At 37.4% G+C, this 21,055-nt stretch overlaps 1 protein-coding gene across 2 annotated transcripts in view; it reads left to right on the top strand.

Moving 5' to 3' along the window:
- LOC134793712 (uncharacterized) overlaps nt 1–21,055 on the top strand; it is a 47,878-nt gene that overhangs the window by 17,689 nt on the left and 9,134 nt on the right. For both annotated transcript variants that reach the window (XM_063765359.1, XM_063765358.1), the window contains exons 2-7: nt 9,485–9,606; nt 11,445–11,553; nt 12,495–12,607; nt 17,078–17,190; nt 17,440–17,518; nt 18,160–18,290. In XM_063765359.1, coding sequence (XP_063621429.1) covers nt 9,485–9,606; nt 11,445–11,553; nt 12,495–12,607; nt 17,078–17,190; nt 17,440–17,518; nt 18,160–18,290 — 667 coding nt within the window. The remainder of the gene's footprint in view (nt 1–9,484; nt 9,607–11,444; nt 11,554–12,494; nt 12,608–17,077; nt 17,191–17,439; nt 17,519–18,159; nt 18,291–21,055) is intronic.

The following is a 21,055-nucleotide window of genomic DNA, read 5'->3' as shown; positions in this document are numbered from 1 at the left end:
TTTATATCGTCGCCTAGTACCCATAGCTAGCTATGGGTATAAGCTATGCTTAGTTTGTGGCCAGGTCAATCTGTGTAAAATGTCCCATATATATTTATATTTAACTTACTTTCATTTTCTGTCAAAATTGTAAAGAGAAACAAAATACTCATGTTCCATAAAATGATCCTCTACGGAACCACTGCTGATAATTTGGTATCAGATTGTTCTAGAATTTTTTTTTTGTCGGATAGGTATCTAATAACATGCTCCTATGAGTCAAAAAGCGTCATAGTTATCTTTTGCATTACCTTTATAAGAATAATTGGCCACATTAAAAGCCTTTACACTGCTTTGAATATTATACAGCTAAAAAGCAATGTAACCAGCCTCTATAAGAACAAAATATTTTGCACCCTTATTGTAGCCATATTAATTGGATTTATTAACGTGTACATGGCCAAATTATAAGAATAAAGGTAATATTAGCCAAATCTTCTTATAATGAGCCTCTATAAGAACAAAACATTTTGAACCCTTATTGTAGCCATATTAATTGGATTTATTAACGTGTACATGGCCAAATTATAAGAATAAAGGTAATATTAGCCAAATCTTCTTATAATGAGCCGTTAAGGTACCTTGACATAATGAATGCTATTTTAAAACAACTATGAGTGTTTAACCCTTATAGATTTAATTTTATAAGGATATTTTGTTTGTTGGGAGTTTGACTCTCGAGCGCAGTGAAAGCCATTAGTCCGATTTTGAAATGGTGCCTTTTACCCGAGTTAAGCACTTTACTTTTCATTCAGACTAAGAAAAACTCAAAATAATAAGGGACAAATTGCCTCAGACTATTGGCGCTCTCTTTGCGTTCGAGCGCCAAACTACCTCGGCCGTAATGAGTATCTTTCATCCCTTGATTAACAATCTACTTACTACCTATTTCACGCCTTTTACTACTGACAAAGTGGGTTTGCCAGAGCCACTTATAATATTAAAATTGCCACATATACACTTCGAAAAGAAAATACAGTTCGTCGGCGACATGGCTAGGTGGTTTTACTCATAGTTAGTCGCCATATGACAAGTTATCATTGAAACAAGTTGAATTTGTCTCGAGTGTTCCGTCATCGTCAAAATACGAGTATCTAGTCAATCATTTCTTACAAGTCGAGTTGTTTCATATATTATGTTAACCGACATTGAAAGATAATATGTGTCGGCGGAACTAATAGTCGGTCTTGGTAAAGTTGGTAAACCACTTATTTGTATGACAATAGCAAAAATATATTGTGACATGATTTCATGGTAATTCGCTATCTCTGTCTAAAACCGACTCGTAGCATTTTACTGATAGCAAAAAATATATACTGTGTAATTCGCTATCTCTGTCTAACAACGTCTCGTAGCATTTGACCGATAGCAAAAATATACTATGACATGATTTCATTGTAATTCGCTATCTCTGTAGACAAAGATAGCGAATCAAATCAAATGCGACGAGTCGTTGTTAAAACAACGACTCGTAGCCTCGGAGTAAATATCTATGGAGTAGAGACGCGCACTAATTTCTATCTGAAAAATTCTGTCGTTTTTGGCGCGGGGGACGAGGTAACGCACACAAATAATGTTAACACTAATGCATTTTTAGCATGCGTCGCTACACACGCACACGACAAAATTATCAAACACAAGCAAAAACTATATTCACACAAGTACAAGAACAAACACAGACAACCCTGTCCGTGAACGAGATGACGTCAGTTCTAAGTAAACCTAGATAGTGCGAGGGACGCGCCGATAATATTGTCGATATTTTATTGACAATGAATTTTAATTTCTGCTTTTATCAATTATAATAATATTACAATATCAAGTCTTTCTACCAGCATTTTACTAACTTTCAATTTTTGTATTGTTTTTAGATGTTGTTCTAATAGTTTGTCAATTTGTTTAGGGCGAATCTTGCAAGCTGATATAGAATGATTTTTTATTATCAGTTCATTAGTTAATATTTTACATGTTGGTTTACTTCTGAAAGCAATGCAATATACTATTGAGCATGCAGATCTGATGACAGAGATGGAACGCGGCCATAGGATGTCATTTAAGGGATATTGAGTAGGGGATAATTAGTATATATATCGGCGGTAGATCGTAAAATCGGGCATATCGAGATATTCCTAGGCATATCATGAAACTTCCCCATTTAATAATCTGCCTTTTGCATTTTTTGCCACTGCTAGTGCTGCATTCTATGTGGCATTTGGAGCAGAATGCGTAGGTGCTAGGTAGGTACTAAAATCATACGCTACCCAAACACGTACTATAAGTAGGCTGTCAAGCCATTTCAATGGTTATCATTTGCTAAAATGTAGGACATCCTACTTATTCGATATGCCTAAATGTTGAGGTTTGCACGGTATGGCTGGTGATCACTAGTCAGAACATGACATACCGGCGTTTCACGATCTGCTTAGGAATATCACACCTTGAAGTTAGCACGATATGGCTGGTGGTCACTAGGCAGATCATAATCTGCCTAGGAATATCACTTCTTGAGGTTTGTACGATATGGCTGGTGTTCGCTAGGCATCATGACCATCTGTATATTATTCATTATGTTTATATCGATTTTACCGATATTGGTTTTTATAGTGTCCCATCACTAATATTGGTACGGTGATACCAGAGTAATAAATTAAAAGTGCCTATTTATGGAAAGTGACAGCCGTAAATACCTTAAATTAATAAAATATTTGACATGTTAAATAAAAATATATAGCTGGTCAAGCAAATCTTGTCAGTAAAAAAGGCGCGAAATTCAAATTTTCTATGGGACGATATCCCTTCCCGCCTACATTTTTCAAATTTGCCGCCTTTTTCTACTGACAAGATCTGCTTGACCAGCTATATGTAGAAACTAAAGAAAAAATTAATTTTCAAAAAATAGTCTATCGGTAATTTTACGTTATTTAGGGGTTGTGCACAAATCACGCGAGATGTTTTCGACTACTTTTTGATCCCCCGTCCCCCTTTTCTTTATTCTTATAGATCTATTTATTTGATTAAATAGATTAGGTTGATATGAAACTAAGGTGTTACATAAAAATAATGTGTTACATAAATTATATAACAAAAAGCAACGCAAATAGGGCGTATTACTGCAATGTTCTGCCGCCAGAGTGTAGCACTAAGCTAGCTAGTAAATTTTCTCTTTTCTCTTTATCGCTCAAATATGCAATAGTGATAGAGAGGTTAGATAACGAAATTTAATATTTCTTGTTCCGCGGCGGACCCCCAGATTGTGATGGATTGTGGTAGTCGCGCCCCCTAGGGGCTGTCCATAAATTACGTCATCGATTTTTGACCCCCCCCCCCTATAATCATCCAAAAATCATGCTTCAAATGACCCCATTTCCTCCTACTTCATGCTACCGTCATCCGATGTCCAGACCCCCCCCCCCTAATTTAAAATGACGTTATTTATGAATAGCCCCCTACGCAGAGTTTCGCATAATATTTCCTATTAGAAATTCTACTCGTACCTAAATAATATTTAGAAAGTCTTCTTTAGAATTACCCTAAATTAGATCTAATACCATATCACTGGTATCACTGTCAGATTGACAATGTTTTTTTAGTTATTTGCAAAGTTAATGCACTATTTGATAATATTTAGATGTAATAATAGTACCTACATATGATAAGAAACGTGTTCTTTTTGTAGACTAGACGTTTTCGATCTCATTTTGAACGAGAAAACGCTGCAATTCGGCATTTTCGGCTCCTATCATTCCGCTTAGACTGACGTTTGCTGAATGGCGTATGACGTGTGGCAACTAGTTTTATATAACCTCCTTGACCGGCGGCCGCGGACTTTTTGCAGAGGGGAACGCCTGTTAATGGCCGCTCCATAGATATTTACTCCGAGCTCGTAGCATTTGAATTCACTGTCAAACGTTTCCGTCCTTCATGGCAATTAAAGTCAATACAAAATTTGGCATGAAAAGTTTTTCTCATGTACCTTGGTCAAGCAGATCTTGTCAGTAGAAAAAGGCGGCAAATTTGAAAAATGTAGGCGCGAAGGGATATCGTCCCATAGAAAATTTGAATTTCGCGCCTTTTTTTACTGACATGATTTGCTTGACCGTCTATATATACATTAAGTACAAAATAAAAGGGCATGAATTAGTTGTATCTATGGGCCTTAGTTGCCAATAAATAAATGCTTTGATTGATTGATCGTACCCTTTTGGTCGTACCTATAATACTAATCTAGAAGGTTTTCCTAACAAATCCCAATAATTATGTTTTGTTGATTCATTTGAAGACGAGACACATTTCCCGAAAGTCAATCTAATTTGAGCCTTAATTTGGTTGAAATCAAATTCACAGTCATGAATTGACCCTTACCCTTTGATCTTTGCTAAGCTATCTAATAAAATAAGGAAATAAACATATGTACCTACTTTTAAAAATTCATTAAGAATTTTTAATTTCCTTTCACATTTCTCGCGCCTAAAGGCAACTTGTACAATTTGTCACAAGGTAAGCGCTTCAATTTTGGAACGCCTATAACATATCTTGAGTTATAATAAATCATTGTAAGTACTACGTTGTCTACTCTTTGAGAATGCGATAAAGGAATAAGACAGGTCGTGAGATTCATAATCATAACAACGGCAATCATCCTCCCTGGGGAAGGCATTATCTCGCGGAGACGGTATTCATAACTTTTCCTCTTTGGATCCTTGCTCGTGCAGTTTTTCTGCTGGCGCAAGCTCGGGTGGAAAACCAGTCTATAATGGACATTTGTATAATTATATACTTGTAAAATTGTAATATGTATAATTACAAGTATAATCATTTAACAATTAATAATAAATACAGACCTAAAAACTAAGAAATAAATAAGCAAACAATTATAAAACAATAAAATACAATATACATACAATTTCATCCAAAATTATAAAATTAAATGTAAAATCGGATCGTACCTGGCTCAAATGTCCCCATTATTCCCTATTATCTTCGAGCAACACCGGCTTCCGACACATCGGAAGGGAGGGGCCCAAGCGATATCTTACCGTACAAATCTTTCTGCCATTTTTTGCGGGGGGAAAGGTGCACACAGTCGCACTTCTCACACACTTACATACAAAATCGAATCTGTAATGACGACACAAATACATAGAAAATGACACACGTCAAAGACAAATCTTGCAAACGTCGATCTCTTTTTGTGTACGGACGAGTCACAAGTGTCACAACACGCACACTAACCCATTTTCGTCGAACTATTTTATTGTATTCTGACAGATGAGAAGTCGGATTTGTCGCTCGACCGATCCGCAATTTGTACTGGGCGAGCAAAATCGATAAATCCAACAATTACATGACTAAAATATAATAATTGTGTTTAAATGTAATTAAACGTACGATATGTAAAAAAAATATTACATGTGAAATGTAACACCTTCTTTTTGTAAATTTGATGTCTCCGACCTCTTTTTACGACAAAAAACCGAGCAATTAGGCATTTTTTCTGCTGCTGTGTTCACGCGCGCGTCTGGACTCGGTCTAGTGAAAAATCCGAGCGCAACTAGTTTTATTACCCGCGCTAGATCAGTTGATCTTGTACCTAGGCAGAGGGGAAATAGTGCGAATGCCGCCTCCCTTCCGTGTTGCTCGAAGCCTATTATGTACAAGTTACAATTTCACATGTCAAACTGGCAACACTGTTCAAATGGCCTGACGCGATTGGTCAAGTGCGTGCCAGTCGCCGGTGAAATTGTAAATTATTGCATTTTAAAACCTGCCGCTGCCCAGCACCGATTGCACATGATCAAAACGCGCTCTTAATCTGGTTGTTTGAGCGATCAACTCGCCTATGCTTGGCAAAATATTGGAATAACTTCCACCAACCTGCCTGTAGCTAATGAAAAGAAACGAATATGCATTGTACCTAAAGCAAAGGTGGAAGTTTATCGTAAATTATGTTGTTTGCAGACTTTCGTCCCTATAGCACAGGATTTTGTTTAAATTGAGAGAACCAAAAAAATCGTGAATAGCACCTACGGTTTACTTTTTTTGTTTACATATTTATGAGTTACACGGAGTTTAAGATTAGGCATATTACTCGTAATATGCCTTACTTACCTTATTGTATCTTTCAATGTGAGCTCCAAGTGTTTTAACTATTCAAGTCATATTTTATGCTATAGGTTCATACAATTGATAATAGGCCACAATTCAATTTATGAAATAACACTATATTAAGTGGTACAATTTCTAATAAAACGATCTCATCCAGATAACCTTTCGGACAATCATTTACTTATAGAGGTTTATCTCTCCAATCCAGGAAGTAACCTAAGGCTTTCCGCAAAAGAATGGCCATCAATCGCTTGGAAATAAATTGAAGTTTAGAGTAATGTTGGAGCTATCAGGCAGATCGTGTAGATCGTGCGCGTGCGACGCCCTAGGCCGCGACCCGCGTCAGGCCGTTTCCTGGAGCAAATATTAGAGTAAAGGTAAAGGGCCTTATTCATGGTTCATCTTGCTATACATGCTATGGGCAAAACGATAAAAGTACATTTTATAAACTTGTTTTGTTAAATGTTACCTTTCTTTGAAATTCACGTAAATTATTATTATTACAGTTGCGATTCACTTGGCCATTTTTATCTTTTATTTGTAGGTACTATTGTCTTGCTAAAAATATTACACGGAGAACCATCAAAGTACGTGAGATATTTTTCAGCGTTTTGTCCTCTTAGGCATTTTTACAGGTCACGGTCAAAGGCGACACGAGATTACATCGATACAGTCAAATGTCGAACATTGACGGCCTTTAGGTACTAATAATTAATAAAAAGTAGGCGTATTTAGAAGGCGGCTTTAATTTAATTTTTGCCAAAGAGAGACTTTTCAGTAAGCATTATGTATTGGATACTTAAGTATTCACTTAGTATCAAACCTACCTATTTGTGTTTTTGTGTAAAACTTGGTTTCTAACTTTATCAAGAATAGGTATTAGGCAAATATACATTATGCAGATAGCATAGAAGACATACCTCCAAGCTGTAAATAGCACACAACTATTTAATAGAATGAGAAGTGACATAGGAGTTGATGTTACAGCATTCTCAGTTACGTTAGCAAGATGGATTCGAGAATAAGTCCTAACTGGCAGCTGCAGCGACTTGCGTGGGCTAGCCCCGAAGGCGAAGCTAATCCATTCGTATCACGCTCTGCCTTCGAACAATCGATTTATGCCATCTCGCCAAACTTGGAAGTTTTAGCGCGGCATCGGCATCGGCATAGCTACCACGGAGCGCTTCCTAGTTGTGTAGATCTCATACTACCATGTAATTCAATGGAATTACAGCAATCAGATAAGTTTAAGACCTTGTTCACGTAAGTTTACAAACTTTGTTTTTATATCCCAGATACTAAAATTGGTCCAATTTGTTCAACCGATTGTCATTTGTCAATTAGTAGATACAGTGTGAAAATAAAATATGGCTGCATATAACTTACTCAAAAATAAAGATTGACTTTGTATTTGTACCTAATTGATGGGTATTTATAGTACTATGTAAAACCACTAAAACCTTTATTTCATTAGCAAGATTCGGCCTAAGATGGGCTAAAGATCACTGGAAACAAGAATTGAACATTATTGCAAACCAATAAGGTATATTTTCAATATTTTTCAGCTAGTATCATCTCGAACCGTCAAGTGAGCAAAGAGTAGCAATTTGTTTTGTTTATATTTATGTTCTGTCATACAAGTCAAGTTGCCGCGGTTTATTAGATAACAGGACAAGAGGTACCTATTATCTATTCAGTTATGTATTCTAGTCAATTAAACTGTAGGTTTTCCTTATGCATAATTTGCGTAGTCATCAAGAACCGCTTCGCTCCAGAGAGCAATAACAGGGGTATATAATGAGCATCATTATAATAAACTTTGTAATACCAAATCTCGGATAATCGAACACAATCAACAAATGCAAAAACACAAGAAATATATAATACATTCCTAGTAGACAAAGTGCAACCAAATAAAACTTGTAGAAATTTGCATATTATGATATGAATCAGCTCAACATTTTAGCACAACACTATTAGTATATAGATCGGAAGTGCAAGTATTTGTAAACATTATATAATGTCACAGTCACATTGTAGTCACAGTGCCAGTGTACGTTAAGCCCGTTAGCAAATGTTTTAAAAACAAAACCTAGCCAGTAGTCGATGATTCATTGTTATCATTGACTTTAATACAGATTCCAATCTAACAGTTTGTCGGCAAGTAAAGACATTAATCAAATTGCCTAATTACGTACACGCACAAGGCATAGTGAACAAAAACAATCTACTTATGCAACACAATCGTGTGCAGAGTCCATAGAAGGAAGGTGGACGCAACGAGCAGGAAATCCTTGTATGCGATGCTATGACTTGCAACGCATGCGCGAATGACAAATTGATGCAATTGCGACCAAAGTGAGCGTCGTAAATTTAGAGCATGTTTGACAACTCAATAATACGTTGCCAACGATGTACTTTAATTTATATGGGGGTCTCGTGTTTCGTTGATTTTATCTATATGCAATGGGTAAAATAGTCCGGTGTCTTGGTTGTATTAATACTAGATCGCGATACGACCGATATCATTGGTGGTAACATTCAATACATGAACGGATGGAAGAAAACCATACCATGTAAAGGGAGTACTTACCGCCGCTGTACTTCTGCTGATTCTTCTAATCGATGCATGACACCCTATCTTTTAACATGCCATATAGGATATAGGTATAATATAAATATAAAAGACTGAAAGTTACTGAAATAATTACTTATAGATAATAATTTCCGGGATTTCCCCTCAGATATTTCTTTTCCGACACTGACATTATACCAATATTGCTGTCATAGTGTATGCCATTATGATAATTGTCAGCATTCCGCACCATTGTGAGGTTCGCCTAGTCATAGTGTTACTTTACAAGATCTTTATCTATTTATTCAGCCCGTATTCACCCGTTGCCGAGTTTAATATAGGTCTCATTATTACGCCACGCTCCTCGGTCCTTCGGTCTCGGTCACTTTACAAGATACTAAACTTTAATAAAAAGCCAGCCAAGTGCGAGTCGCACTCGCGCATGAAGGGTTCCGTACCATTACGCAAAAAACGGCAAAAACATCACGTTTGTTGTATGGGAGCCCCACTTAAATATTTATTTGATTCTGTTTTTACTAACGGTTCATGGTTCATGAGTTACAGCCTGGTCACAGACAGACGGACAGCGGAGTCTTAGTAATAGGGTCCCGTTTTTACCCTTTGGGTACGGAACCCTAAAACAGTGAAAAATAATGTGTCAAACTCTCGTCATAGCCTCTGTTTGTTTCTAAAATAGCATCACAATTTACTGGATTTTATTAAGTAAAATATCTGGAAAACTGACAAAATTATCTTTTGTTACAGAGCACCGAGGGGAGCAGCGAGTTCGCCCCCGTAGTGACAGCTACCTGCAAGACGGGCGTGATGTCCGTCAAGATTAACTTCAACCAGCCTTTTTACGGGGTTGCTCATGCGAGAGAGTTCAGGTACCTAATAGGGAATATTAGGCAAAGCTCTGCGTAGGTGGCACAACTAGCACATACAGTAAACATCATCAATGACACATCATGCGCCACTACGTCAATCACATGGCCTACCGTGAAACACGACAATCGAAAGTTCGGTTTCTGCCTCTCTATCACTCTTGCATATTCGAGCGATAAAGAGGCAGATAACTAAATTTCGATTATCGCATTTACCGGTAGGCCCTTGTTAACAAAACGCCTTGATGCATCAATGTCATATGTTATTGTCTGTGAAAACTTGTCAAAAAACAGTTTAAGGCACAGTATGTATAAGTTAGGGTGTACCCTTATTTTATCGCCAAATTTTTTGCAGAATTTTGTTATACAGAAAATTATTCATAGAATAATCGAATCGCACATTTTTGTTACAATTAATTCTATTTCTTCGTTTATTCATTTCAAAGAAACATATTTTGTAACTTGATTAAAATTCAGAATATTTATTCAAAGATTTTTAAATAAAATAAAAGACTGACTGTAGAATTATTATTCATTGAATATTATTTGTGCGACACTACAGTTCACAGAATATTAATTTCAACAATTATTATTATACAAAATTACCTTTCACATACTCGTAGTATTCATTGAAGGTGCTAAAAAAGGAGTTTAGGTTACTTTAGAGCTGCAACTTCTAAGAAAACGAACCCTTGCTGGAAAAGTGGGTTAGGTTAGGTTAGAACTGCGACCCCCATAAAAACGAACTTTCTCCATAAAAGTGGGTTAGGTCAGGTTAGAACTGCGACCCCTAAGAAAACGAAATGTTGCCAGAAAAGTGGGTTAAGTTAGGTTAGAACTGCGACCCCCAAGAAAACGAACTGTTGCCAGAAAAGTGGGTTAGGTTAGAACGGCAACCCCTAAAAACGAATTCCTTCCAGAGAAGCAGATTGCGTTAAATTAACGACTAAATAAATAAAATTCGACTAAATGACTATTCTGTATATTACATTTTGGTGAACCGTATTTATAAGATGTGACTTTTCTACAGATCGATGATTCTGTGAAATGAAATTACATGAACAAATTGTTCTTGAAACAAAACTAATGTTTTAAATTTTTGGTGAAACATAACTAATCCGAACTAAAATTATTTGAAGTAAATATTTTTTGTAAAGATTATTTTGCGATTTGAAATTACTTGAAAAATTTTCTGTGAAACGAAAATCTGCAGAAAAATTGACGGCAAAATAAAGGTAAACCATAAGTTAGTCTATGAATTTACTAGAGTCGGTAGTGCTGCACTCTGGCGGCAGAACATTGCAGTAATATCCCCTATTGTATTATTAAATACAACCCAAAACCTACACCCACCTTCCAGAACGTCACACAACAACTCCAGACGGGTTGAAACAAAGATAAGTTGACACAGAGCTCATCTAGAGTTGCTACGCAAGTAGTATGTAATAAGTATCATGGCTGTAGGCTTGGTGAAAACAGAAAATGGGCTCTGCTTTTATCTTTGCTTCAAACACTTTTTAGTCTTCCTACCTCTACTACTTACATGTATGTACAGATGTAGTGTATAATTGTTTCCCATCGTATTTTCTCGGAAACGTTCGTATTTGTCATGCCACATCAGTCAAACTCAGTAATTTTTGTACCGAGACAGACTGAAATAGCAAGACACGTTCGGACGATTCCGTGAAAATACGATGGAAAATAATTAGCCACTACATCTGTATTTCTGATAGTGAGTAATAAGGTCAACAGAACGCCTGCTGAGGTATTTTATAGACGAGCGGCATGCGAATCCGCATCCATTCAGAAAAACGCCTAATACCTATGTAAATATATTTCAGAACCCCAGCATGCATGGCACAAGGCAACGGTTCGGAGTCCATGAGCTTCGACGTCAGCCTGATGGCGGCACAGGGCTCGCCGGACTATTGCGGAGTATTCTGGAACAACGTAAGTGCTTCAAATTATATATACATTTATCACACTGATGAGGCCGACGAGACAGTGCTATGTACGTAGGTATGTAACGGTGTCTCGCTTGCACACCGGAGCAGTGGAGGTGGGTCCAGATCCAGGCCGCGAATGTACACGCATTTTGGCTTCCGTATGGGCGTTTAATTAGAGTAATTAATTACCGAAGATAGTGCACGATTCGCATAAAAATATGTAAAAGAAACAATTTAACATCGTTGTTGAAATGTGATTGAAACATTTAATCGATAGTAAGTCAACAAAAAACATGACTTTTTTTCTACATGTGTAGGTCATTTTGACTTATGACCCACCGATACCTATATCAATAGGTATCATATACCAAACTTCATTAAAGTACAATGATGCCTTGTTCAGCATACACCCGTAGATTATGAATAAATGTTAGATTGTTTATCTTACACTTTCCTTACCCGCATAAACATTACACAACTTCTATTAATCGATTTCCCTCATTCGACCTATCAGTTCACAGATCTTGGTAATTAAACTGAAACTGTATGCGTCTATTAAGATAAATCTTAATAGCGCGATTCAGGATATAGGAATTTGCTTTTCGGAACAGCGCCCCTAGCGTGCTATTTATGAACTATTTAAACAAAACCTTATAAACTAAAATACATATCATGTCCCAGAATAAGCATGCGAATCTCTCCATTTCTTCCTTTTCCCTTCCCTTCCCTTCCCTTCCCGGAGTGGTGCATTTTTCCAATTTTCCTTTAATATAAAAATTTGTAGTAAATATCGCTCGCAGACGTTTACAGCTTGATAAAAAATTGTTTAAACAGAACCTGTTTGAGTCTGGGGTCAGTATCCTGAGATTCAGGATTCTTCAATTATCAAACAGCGCCGTCTATCGCATGATTTGGTGTGTTTAATGTGTATTTGGTATGTTTCAGCGCACAGACGAACGTTCCCTGCCATTCGCGGTGCGCGTGCATCGCACCCTGGAGTTGGCTGACGACAAGTTCTACGTCATTACTTGCGGGAAGGCGGGCTTCAGGAACGCTAGGTACCCACACTCGAACTATTTAAAACAGTTCGGATTTCCTTAACAAAAGATCTAAGCTTTGTTAAAATCAGGTACTAAAATTATAGTTCGATTGGCCTATTTTATACACGATTATCCCAGTTTTTGTAGTAATTTTGTACTAACGCATTATAATTGGGCGCATTACTGTGATTTTAGTATCGAGAATTTAAAAATAGGTAGGTACGCACGATTAAAGTCTTCCAAACCGACTAATGCATTTTTCAAAAAAAGTGTCGGGTAAATCCCTTTTTCGAGGTCTCTTCTATCGTCTATAATTATGCCAAATAATAGAATAATCCTAAACCTTGATCAGATGGTATAAAGATAATAATATATTTTACCTATCAAACTTAGGTAATGTGTTTTTCAAGGTTCACACTAAGTGGAAATTGTGATAAACTTTCATTGTCTCGTTAACACTCAACACTCAAAGTATTTAACAACTTTGATTGTCGTCGAAAATTGTAACGAAACAAGCATTTCTGTACAGCGCTCTTGAACTTTAAACACCTGTTGCGTAGGTAGAGGACAATATAACTTTTACGCGACTAAGGAAAACGCGGGGCCTAAACTTTTATACGTATAACAAGGGTATACGAGGCTTCTTAAAACACAAAAAAAAAACAGAAATATCACAGATATTTATCAAAATATAAAATTGATAAAATGAATATTTTATTGACCGAAGCGAAGCGAAGGTCTACGTTTTGACTCGGGCATTTTGCTTTCGTATGTCCGGATGTTCTCCTCTACAGGTCGCAATTCTTAACCGATTCTCGTGAAATTTTGTGACCGAATTTTATGACTAAATAATTTTTTTTTGTCAATCCGGTTTTTGGAAATTTTAAAAAATGGCGGAGTCGTGATACCTGGCGCCTAAACAAATAGTCGTATCGATATCATAAGAGTTTTTTCTTTTTGAGACATGTTTACAGAGTTAATAGCAAAAAATGCAGAAAAAAAATATAGCTGGTTTAGGCGGTATTTAGATATTTAGTTTTGTATTTCCGGATGTTCTCCTCTACAGGTCGCAATTCTTAACCGATTCTCATGAAATTTTGTGACCAGATTCTATGACTAAATAAAATTTTTTTGTCAAGCCGGTTTTCGGAAATTTTTAAAAATGGCGGAGTCGTGATACCTGTCGCCTAAACAAATAGTCGTATCGATATCATAAGAGTTTTTTCTTTTTGATATATGTTTATAGATTAAATGGCCAAAAATTCAGAAAATTTGTATCGCTGGTTTCTGCGGTATTTAGATATTTAGTTTTTACTTGAGAATGAGTAGCTAAATTTCGTCAGCTTTAGTAAGAACTATCATGGCGCATTTTGCAAACGTTCGCTTTTTTGTTTGCATAGGGAGGTCCCTGGTTCCATCCCCAGTAATTGTATGTTGCTACATAACTTTTTGTATTTTTTTATACTTAAATTTCGTATCAATTGTTGTTTTTTATTTTATTTTTTTATTTTGAAAAAATGAAAAAAATCGTATTTTTTATTTATCAAGCGCGGGCTAAGCGCATTCGTTTATTTTTTGCAAGAGATGATGGCTTTTTGCGCTTTAAAGAAAATTTGATTCTTGAATATACGGCGCCATACCTTTGGCCTATGCTCGTCTAGATGGCGACACCATTTTATATTTAACAATTTTTACTCATATCAGTAAAAGAACATGGGTCAAAATCATATGGCGTTCTAAAAATAAAAAAAATCATTTATCCATACATATATACATTTATTGATATTTTTTTTTCATTTTCATTTTAATCCTGTATCGAAAGATGGCAGTAAATTTACTGTGACTACAAAATTTAGTATGACAATAACCCTCTACTACATATAGGGACCGTGCGCGTTGGAGGGTCTGCCATCTTGTGGCCTGAATCGGAAACATGTACTTTGCCAAAACAAGTTCTACCATCTACCGTTCTTGTAGGTACGTTTCCTTATGCATAGTAGGATCTGTCATCTTGTGGGCTACATCGGAAGCATGAACGTCACATTTACGCCTCACGCCAAAAATCTGACGGCTCCTATGGTACCCCCTATAGTTCACGCACGCCCACTATAGGGACCGTGCGCGTTGGAGGGCCTGCCATCTTGTGGCCTGAATCGGAAACATATGTGCACATGTACATTGCCAAAGCAAGTGCTACCATCTACCGTTCTCGTAAGTACGTTTCCTTGTGCATAGTAGGTTCTGCCATCTCGTGGGCTACATCGGAATCATAAACTACTCATCTACGCTTCGCGCCAAAGATCTGACGGCTCCTGTGCTGCCCCCTATAGTTCATGCACGTCCCCTATACACTTTATTCTCTTTAGATTAGATATTTAAATTCTTACTCGAGAATAAGTAACCAAATTTCGTCAACTCATCTAAATGCTATCATAGCGCAGTTGGAAAGACGCTTACAAGCAAGGATATGGGATAGGTACCCGGTTCGATCCCCAGTAAATGCAATTTTTTTTATTTATTTTTTGCACTTAAACATCGTATTGCTGATTGATCAAGCGAGCGCGAAGCGCGAGGTAAACGTATTCGTTTGAGTTTTTGTTTGAACATTTTTTTAGCGGTTTTAGTTCAAGGGCATGGCTGTTCCAGGAGTCAATTTCCACTTACGTTTATAGCATGGGCGGTCACCATCCATAAATCGCAGGGGTTAACATTGCCTAGGGTAGTGGTCGACCTTGGGCTCAGGGAACTAGCTGTAGGTTGCTCGTACGTTGCGCTTTCCCGGGCTCAAAGTCTAACTAACAATAATGTTAGTTAGACTTTGAGCCTTTTAATTTGGATCGCCTCGCTAAAATGGCCCATAATTTCCGCAAATCATTTTTTCTTCGAGGCAATTACTCCGTTCTCATTTTTTCCCAGTGAAATTTCTTCGCTTTATTTAATTTTTCGTGTACATTTTTTCATAAACTAAATTTTCCTTTTCTCAATTTATTCCCTTTTCTTTTTAATCCTAGTAGTTAAAATAACCAGTAGGTTTTTTTTTCACTAACTAAATATTCTCTATCTCCATATTTTCTCTTTTTTTTAATGCTAGTGGTAAAAATAACCAGGTTTTTTCAAATAGGTAGGTTAGGGTTATTTTTTTTGATGACCCTAAAAACGAAACTGCTCCCAGAGATAGGTAGGTTAGGGTTATTTTTTTTTTGATGACCCTAAAAACGAAACTGCTCCCAGAGATAGGTAGGTTAGGGTTATTTTTTTTTGATGACCCTAAAAACGAATCTGCTCCCAGAGATAGGTAGGTTAGAGTTATTGGCTGACAGCGTTTGGTTTTTTACTTGTAGTTTTTTAGATTATGCTTTAATTTTAGTGTTTTTGATATTTGTTGTATGTGAAATACCTACAAGTAACAAATATAATTACTACACTATTAACATACAGTAAGTAACAAGAAAATATTATCCTAGATATTTAAAAGAACGAAAACTATAAGGAAAAGATTAATTTAAAAATATTAAAAATAGGCGATTGCGGAAGAAAACCATTGGGAAAATATGGGAACGGAGTAATTGCTACCGAGAATGAATGATTTCGGGAAATTATGGGCAACGCAAAATATGAGAACGGAGTAATTGCCTCGAAGAAAAAATGATTTTCGGAAATTATGGGCCACACTCGCGCACGAAGCTTCTTAGTTGCAGTTTACAGGTTAATTCAAAGGTAATGTTGGTTTCCTAACATAAGTAGAGTTAGACCAAGAAAAGTCTGCAGAGATTTTGACACTGGCACAAATAACATTGGCACTGCGTGTGCTGTCAAAATCTCTGCAGACTTTTCTTGGTCTAACTCTATCCACTTTTCTATACAATTAGTATGGCGACGTGTATACTTAAGGGGCATCGACCGTACACTGACATCGGGATGATATTTTTATCATGTTATTTAGTAGTCATCGTGCGTCTCGCTTGCGCCAATACATGTACGGACAAGAACGAGTGAAATGCACGATAACTAAATGACATCAGTTAGATGTCTTTCTGATATCAGTGTAAGTTTGAATTGGCCTGTTAGCCAAAAATTGTTTCGTATGTCCATATGTTCTACTCTACAGGTCGCATATCTAAACCAATTCCCGAATTTTGTAAGCAATTGATAGTTAAGTTTTTATGGTCAAATTAGATTCTCTAAATTCTTCAAAACAACGGAACCATACATTTATTCAGTTTTAAACTCTGCTCGCGAGGTCTACAGCTCACAGAGCCACTAGTCATATTATGAGTTAAGTAGGTAATTAAATGTAACGTACGAGTAGGTAATAGGTACGAATATAGGCCGTTATGATTAATTTGCAAGTGAATACCTACTACTTGCTACTACTATACATATTGGATACTTATTGCAGACGCCATCTTTACTTTATTTCATTCGAGCCAGCTTCCGTGAATTTGCTCGCAACGAATAATCTACATACGTAATTTAATTTATTTGCAGAAACGAAACCTCACTCGTGTCCCTACGAATGTTGAACGAAAATGGCAAAAAGATAATGAACGCCGCCTTCAATCTGCCCTACACGCTGCGAGCGGAGATGAGCAGGCCCGACGGTAAATAAATTATTATAATATAAAGCACTGTATTAATCTACCTATATTTAAATGTTTCTAGGACATCAGAGCCAGAAGGAATGGAGAAAAATTACACTTTTGATATATAAAAACACTAAACTTGTGAAAATATTGAAGAAAACTAATTAATAAAAATATTACCACCTCTACAACTAGGTCATAGCCACTTGACTTTGAAAATGGGTACCTAAACTACCTAACCCTTTACCTATGTGCTTCCCATTTCAGGTGCTCATGGCATCAAGATGAAGAGTTGTTTCGCGTTTAACATGAAGAACAACACAGTGGACTTGCTGGATAAGCGAGGGTAAGAGCATTATTCTATTTTAATAAGTTTGTTACAAAATGTTTTTTTATTACCTAAAGTAATAGTAAAATTTACGCATTAGAGCCAATAGTTTAACTGTTTCTAAAACGTCGGTAAATTTAGGAATTTCCTTCCGCGAATGATCCGGCTGTGTAATGAACTCCTTGTCGAGGTTTTCTCGATGAACTAATACAGTATGGTTCTTCAAAAACGAAGAGCATAGGGTCAATAAGGGTGGGCTAAACGTATATGACACCTCTGTAATTGTATGCCTCCATAAGCTACGGTCTACGGTACGGTAGTTTGCGGCTCGGGAAAAGACATAAGACAATTTTATCAATCATCATCGCCATGCCACGCAAACGTTGCTGGCAGAAGCCATTGAGTTATTACTATAGATAAGCTATACCAAATAATGCAATTGTAGCAATCACAACCTGTTCCACGCGACCAAGACGTCGGAAAATTCATAGCACTTACGCGTTTAGGTCGCGAGATTCACGCTTCGCTTCTATTGTGGTTTGTTTTCAAAACAACATCAACTCATGGCGCAAAATACTCATTCTATGTGCCGGTTCTACGCGTTAATACTAATAGTTCAATGGCTGAAGCTAGTAGTGAATATGTTGTATGATTTTCAGGTGTCCGATAAAGCAGCAGTCAGTAGTGGTGCGGTCGGAGAGCGGCGCGGCCGAACTCTTCATACCAGCCATGTTCCGCTTCCCCGACTCCTCTCAGATCAACTTCCAGTGTGACATCTCCATCTGCAAAGGTACTGTAAATACTAACGATAACTGTTTAAGATAAGATATAAGTCATCTGACATAACAGAAATCTGTAAGTATCCGGGTTACCATATACGGCAGAAGTATTCGAGAATGACTATTTACCAAAACCGTGTCAATCTGAATATTCCAGGAATTTTCTAAACTACAAATGCAGGAACTTCAGACTTGTAAAAAATTTACATAATTATAAAGTACTTACTTACATATTTCTGACGTTTCGGCACTGATACCTCAGTATATGTCCATTATGTAGGTACGTTTTCAAATTGCATGCTCAACGGTTCAATATAATAGGTATAATACCCAACTCTACCACGCTTTTGTGGTTTTCTATTTAAATACCTACCTACGTTTATAGTATTCTATCAACCTTTCGTATTTTTCGTACATATTTAAGCCTTTTACTACGTAACTTTCTTGATGAAGGTGAGCCGGCCAACGACGGTAGGGTAGCATATTTAATGAGTAGTGATGTACCGACTATTGATTTGGCCGACTAGCCGACTAGCCGACTAATCGGCGCTCGAATGGCCGATTAGTCGGCCGACTAGTCGGCTAGTCGGCCTGATCATTAGTTTCGTATAAGTTCAGGTGGAAAACAATAGTTTTGCTCGTTTGGTTGCGCTATTCATCATAATTTAGCTTGGCTAAAAGGTGTTCTCTACAGGTTCAAAGACCTATCACAAGAATCCTCGTTCAATTTCAGTCTTTAGTTCTTTTATTTTGCGATCCTGAGCAGACCGTCAGTACAGCTTGTAGGAGGTATTCCCAAGGCTCTATTTCCTGTACGTAGTCGCCAGTTAGAACCTATCCCCTGTGGTCAGCGTCTTTACGAGCAACGTGCCCTGACTAAGTCTCTAAATTTTGCAATAACATTAATAGTTCCTCATGACTCCACCATAAAAAAAAAGAACAATAATAAAAAAAAATACTATCGAACTTGCACATGAAATTACACGAGAATCAGTTGAAATCGACCTGTAGAGGAAAACACCAGCCCACCAACATACGATAACGATCAAACGGTCAATTATATGAACAAAAGTTTTCGTATCCACCCTGAATAGATATTTTAGTAAAATAAACATAAAACATATGGTAAATATTGACAGTTGATTTCTTTTGTTTCTGTTTTTCTTTCACTAATAAAGTGCCGACTAATCGGCCATTTTTGCCGACTAGTCGCCGACTACAAATGTGGCCGGATAGTCGGCTTTCCCGACTAGTCGGCGACTAGTCGGTACATCCCTATTAATGAGCTATTACACCAGACCAGACTGACCTTTTGGGTGGTCATTCACAAGTACCTTTACCATAAGATTGCTGAGTTCGTTTACGCTAGCGACTACGTAAAGTTACTTACATTGTTTACCACTACGACTGCGTATACCCTCTCGCCAGCGAATAACTACAGCCGTAGATACTCATGGTAAGGGTAAAGTCCTTTATTCCACGCATATTGACACATGTGGACGGGAAATTGTGATGTCCGGTTATACTATACATAAACTGAAATAAATGTCATATACTAAGAAAAAGTGACCAAGGCCTCCAGTGCCCCAGGCTGGAATCGAACCAGCGTCCTCTGCTATCGCGGCAGGTGCCTGAACCACTCGGCCACCGGGCCACAGCGACATTAGTCAAATTTTCCAAGTATATGCACTTCCTACTGAAGGCTTGTGGCGCCCCCTGGCCATCTCTAAGGTAGAACAGTATGGTTCGAACCTTCTATCTGGATCATTCTCATGATGATACCGAGCTAGCGAGAGAGATGGCGCTGCCAATCAATACTATGAAGTATTTGAACAAATTAAATTATTTTTCAGAAAATATTTTAATTTGTTTTTATCAAGTAGAAACACTACTATATAAATTATAAACTGAAATAAATGTCATATACTAAGAAAAAGTGACCAAGGCCTCCAGTGCCCCAGGCTGGAATCGAACCAGCGTCCTCTGCTATCGCGGCAGGTGCCTGAACCACTCGGCCACCGGGCCACAGCGACATTAGTCAAATTTTCCAAGTATATGCACTTCCTACTGAAGGCTTGTGGCGCCCCCTGGCCATCTCTAAGGTAGAACAGTATGGTTCGAACCTTCTATCTGGATCATTCTCATGATGATACCGAGCTAGCGAGAGAGATGGCGCTGCCAATCAATACTATGAAGTATTTGAACAAATTAAATTATTTTTTAGAAAATATTTTAATTTGTTTTTATCAAGTAGAAACACTACTATATAAATTATAAACTGAAATAAATGTCATATACTAAGAAAAAGTAACCAAGGCCTCCAGTGCCCCAGGCTGGAATCGAACCAGCGTCCTCTGCTATCGCGGCAGGTGCCTGAACCACTCGGCCACCGGGCCACAGCGACATTAGTCAAATTTTCCAAGTATATGCACTTCCTACTGAAGGCTTGTGGCGCCCCCTGGCCATCTCTAAGGTAGAACAGTATGGTTCGAACCTTCTATCTGGATCATTCTCATGATGATACCGAGCTAGCGAGAGAGATGGCGCTGCCAATCAATACTATGAAGTATTTGAACAAATTAAATTATTTTTCAGAAAATATTTTAATTTGTTTTTATCAAGTAGAAACACTACTATATAAATTATAAACTGAAATAAATGTCATATACTAAGAAAAAGTGACCAAGGCCTCCAGTGCCCCAGGCTGGAATCGAACCAGCGTCCTCTGCTATCGCGGCAGGTGCCTGAACCACTCGGCCACCGGGCCACAGCGACA

The sequence above is a fragment of the Cydia splendana genome, chromosome 9 (assembly GCF_910591565.1).
Source record: "Cydia splendana chromosome 9, ilCydSple1.2, whole genome shotgun sequence".
Classification (NCBI taxonomy): Eukaryota; Metazoa; Arthropoda; class Insecta; order Lepidoptera; family Tortricidae; genus Cydia; species Cydia splendana.
The sequence above is the reverse complement of the archived record's forward strand: the minus strand, read 5'-3'. Positions and strand labels throughout refer to the sequence as shown.